This window comes from Sebastes umbrosus, chromosome 24 (assembly GCF_015220745.1).
Source record: "Sebastes umbrosus isolate fSebUmb1 chromosome 24, fSebUmb1.pri, whole genome shotgun sequence".
Taxonomy (NCBI): domain Eukaryota; kingdom Metazoa; phylum Chordata; class Actinopteri; order Perciformes; family Sebastidae; genus Sebastes; species Sebastes umbrosus.
Genome location: NC_051292.1, coordinates 15,944,063 through 15,948,196, shown reverse-complemented (window position 1 = coordinate 15,948,196; position 4,134 = coordinate 15,944,063). Strand labels below are relative to the sequence as shown.

The window sequence follows — 4,134 nt, the reverse complement described above, 5'->3', positions numbered from 1 at the left end:
AGAGAGCTGCAGCAGCAGCAGCAGCAGCAGATCCAGGTGAGGAGGACTAGGTGAAACTCCGCGGACACTTTAACGTTACTGAATTGACGACCATAATGAACGTTACTGTAAGTGTCATAAACCTTTGGAGTAAAAACGAAATCAATTTATTAAAACTTGTGTTTAACAAACAAAACGTAATTTGACGGAGGTGACGCACGTTCATCGGCCGTCTCTCATCCACAGCCGGTCTGTTTACAGCCTCAGCTCTCTGGTTACTGCATGGAACCTCGTTTATTTTAAAAGTTAGGTATCCCATGTCTGAAAAGGCCAGAAAAACCATGCAGCTCCTCTAGACCCCCACCTCCCTCTATCAGGGTACCCTCCAGACCCCACCTCCCTCTATCAGGGTACCCTCCAAGCAGTGAATCTGCTCAGATAAGCAACACAGGGAGGGATTGATAGTACGACAGGTGATTGACAATTTTCTGTGCCCTACACATTTTTTAATCCAGAGTTACCGTTTTGCTAAGAGGAATATGTTAGTTTATATGGTGATTTTGCTCTTTTTGCTCTTGAAACAACATGTTGTAATATAAATATTGTGAACTCATATGAATATTACTTTTACTCTTTTTAAGCATAATCAAAAATGATGAGAATGGATTGAGTACTAGACGGTGAGTATCGATTAAAGAGGAAGAATTCATATCACATTCTCTCATTTGTCAATGTTAATGCAGTATACTGTAATACCACCAGTATGTGTTAAATTAATAATTAATAATTATTAAATTAGAGTCTGTTGTGACAATTATGGACAATGTTAACTATCCCAACAAAAAACTAAATGTGAAATCTCACCTTTTGCTTTGTGTTTACAGGTTTGCTGTTGTTTCATGAAAAGGTCACAGTTTAGCCACATTGCTGAATTTGGTAAGTCCCAAAATGAACAACAGTGAACATCATTTTCATGTATGTTTAAATAGGAATGACAAACCCAAAATAGAAATACAGCACTTTAGAGAATAAGTTACCACAGATGTATAGGCCAACTTACTAATGTAGTATATAAATGCAATTTCAATAATTTCAGTTGAATTAGTAATGCAGTGGAAATTACATGACAGTATGAACATTTATTGGCAGGTTCACTTCATATCAGTATTTTTACATGTTTAATTTATTATTATATTTTAAGAATTATAAATACAAATCAAAAACAACTTCTTTTCACCAGAATTGTGAATCAATGAATTTGTGAATATGAATCAGATGTAAGTTAATGGCCGATTTTTCACTCCAACTAACACTACTGTTTTTATTCTTGCTTTTACTAGATCCTTTTGGATGGGCTGCCATGGCCGTGAAAAGGCCAGCCAAGTTGCGAGTTATTCGTGCAGTGATAAAGGACAAAATGGACAAGACTTTTTCACTACGAAGACAGGACGTTGTGGGAAAGGAATCAGGAGTGGAAGAGATGAAAGAGAGATGGCCTGCATTGTTCACAATGGATGAGGTAAGTAACTTCAGTGGTGGCCTGTAAAATAAATAATATTATCCCCTATCATAAGAAACCTGCTAAGAAATGGAGCCGAACCAATTTAAAATGCATGTTTTGGCCCTTGATATCAAAAATAAAATCTCATGCACCACACAGCTGTAATGTAACATGTAATGCAAGAACATTTGCATGTGCTATTTTGTTTTTTAAAGGTCAATGCTGAATTCATGAGGATCACAACTGTTCCACTTCAACCGCGATTCCTGGCTTCCTTGGACAAGCACCACAGCAAGCTGATTGACATCATCAGAAACAAGGGAGGAGTTGTCAGGGAGAAGACCCGGAACATACTGAAAGTTCTTGATCAAGTATGTACTGGTACATACAATACATAAACATTTGCCTTATATCACATAAATAGTAACATTGTAAATAGACGCAATAGTGCTCATCTTGTCAACACATTTGATTGTGGAGTTAGATTACACGTTGGAAGATGTACTACGTTTGTCTTCTCAGTTTGACAGGCCTTTTAACTGGTTTGCTCAAAGCATTTGTAAATCACAATTACTGTAACTCCCATTTTTGCATTGTGCAGTGTTTGAATCTTCAGGTTGCATCTTCAAGTTGAAAAATTGGACAGTATAGTTTTGCATTATGTGCGTGTGTTTGTGCTCTCACCTAGAGCCTCGAGGTGAATCAAAAAAGAGAGTGTCTGCTGAAGTGCCTTATTCTGTACCTTGGGGAAGACGTGGACAAACTTATCAAGGAGTATCTGGTAAGTAGTTTTGCATGAATCACTTAAGCTATACACAAGATAAAACATTGAATATTCAAACTTTACATGCATGTACTGTACATTTGACTGCGTATAATTATTGTGGAGTTCTCTGCCCCCCCAGTGGTCATTAATTATCACAATTTTTTAAAAATTGAATATGTCTAACACAATGACTTAAGTCTCTGTGCTGGTTTATATTTTATATTTTGTAAAACACTATATAGTGTGGCTATATTTGGCTGGAACCTATTAAGATATTTTAATTGCAGTGTGAAATATTTGTCACTTCAGAGCAGCAGCAGAAGTGCAGATGGAGTAGCGAAAAGCCTGGACATAAAATGGATATTATATCCAAATATTGGATTGTGGAAAGTGTCTGAAGATTCTGAAATTAATGAAAATATGAAGACACAAGGCAGTTGTATCTTTTAACATTATAGTGAATCTTATAGTAGTATGTATGCTACTGTATTGTACTATTTAAGATGTTATAACTTTTTGGATATAGCTTTTATTAATACGTGTACCAATGCTTTACTTGCGATAAAGTCAAATGTTTGCTATGAGGAAAATATTTGGAGGAGCTGCCATTAATCTGCTGGACTTTGCAAGTCATTAACATTTTCGCATCACTAGAACCCCAATTTAAGTTTTTTATTGAGATTTGATTGAGAGAATTGTTTGTATAGATATTTTCTTGTATTGGTACATCAGTCAGTGGTTTCATCAGAATCGTTTTCTCATAAATGTCTTGTTTTTTATCAGGTTGTGCAGAAGGATGAAGCTGAAACCGAGCTTGAGAGGTGTACAATGGCAGTGTTTGTCATCAGGGAGGAGGAGGATCCTCTCCAGCCACCGCATGACATTGGGATTGTTCTTGAAGGTGTGGAAGTCCTTAATGAGTTGCCATCGGTCGCACATGCATGTGCCATGTTATTTGGCTTCATCTATGCTCTAAACTTGAGCTATCCAGGTGAGCTCAAATACACTTTTGATGCACTACAGAAAATATTCATGGAGATAGAGCCAAAGAAAATGACACGCAAAGTGTGCAGTCTGAGTGTCAAGCTCTAAATACTGGATCAATCAAGAAAGACATTTGGATACAGCATGTTTTTTGTTCTGTTTTATAGCTTGTATTCAAATACATTCCAAGATGATGGAAGAGTTTCATTGTTAATTGTAAATAAGAGAGAGAAACAGACTTTAATTCAAAACTGGCTCCAGAGGATGCATTGCCAGCAAAAAAAAAGTGGAAAGGCCAACGACATACCTAACAGAGACTGTCACTTTTAAGTGATGTGAAGAAGCGAAACAACTGTGCAGTGATAAAGGACAAAATGGACAAGACTTTTTCACTGCAAAGACAGGACATTATGGGAAAGGAATCAGGAGTGGAAGAGTTGAAAGATAGATGGCCTTAATTTCAGATTTTCCCTGTTAACAGAATTATTTCTGTGGTATAAATATTGTGGCACTGTTATTAACACTGAAATGTGAATAATGCTAAATTCACAATGACCAGCAATTCAGTACTAGTAATGGTAATGTTCTTAAACTGACTTATGCACAAAAGAGCAAGCTTTGTTCATAGATTGCACCCCCAGCAATTGAACTGCACTTTTCCTTGGTTGTTTTTTTGGGTCTCTTGAACATTTGTAATGGTTCAAAATAATGTGACATTCATACATTCTGGTCATTTTATCAAAGGATAGTCAAGTTTTAACACTGTTAGAATCTATTTTTACATTTCTTAATGGCTATTACATTACATATCTCAGGTTCTAAAGGAGAGATGTACAAACCCGTTTCACATGTTAAGATATCTGTGGTTAAGGTTACAGAAAGGTTGCATAAGGTTTAAAAAACA

At 36.3% G+C, this 4,134-nt stretch overlaps 1 protein-coding gene across 2 annotated transcripts; it reads left to right on the top strand.

The window, feature by feature from the left end:
• The first annotated feature begins 543 nt into the window (after nt 1-543).
• LOC119483417 lies at nt 544-3,910 on the top strand. Of its 2 annotated transcripts, XM_037761507.1 has the most exons (6): nt 544-659; nt 864-915; nt 1,320-1,498; nt 1,696-1,851; nt 2,169-2,261; nt 3,030-3,910. In XM_037761507.1, the coding sequence occupies exons 2-6, from the start codon at nt 879-881 to the stop codon at nt 3,336-3,338; spliced, it is 774 nt and encodes a 257-aa protein (XP_037617435.1). In that variant the 5' UTR covers nt 544-659; nt 864-878; the 3' UTR covers nt 3,339-3,910. The 2 variants fall into 2 exon arrangements, with proteins under 2 accessions (XP_037617435.1, XP_037617436.1); XM_037761508.1 differs by lacking the exon at nt 544-659 and having other exon boundaries at nt 798-915.
• The last annotated feature ends 224 nt before the right edge of the window (nt 3,911-4,134 follow it).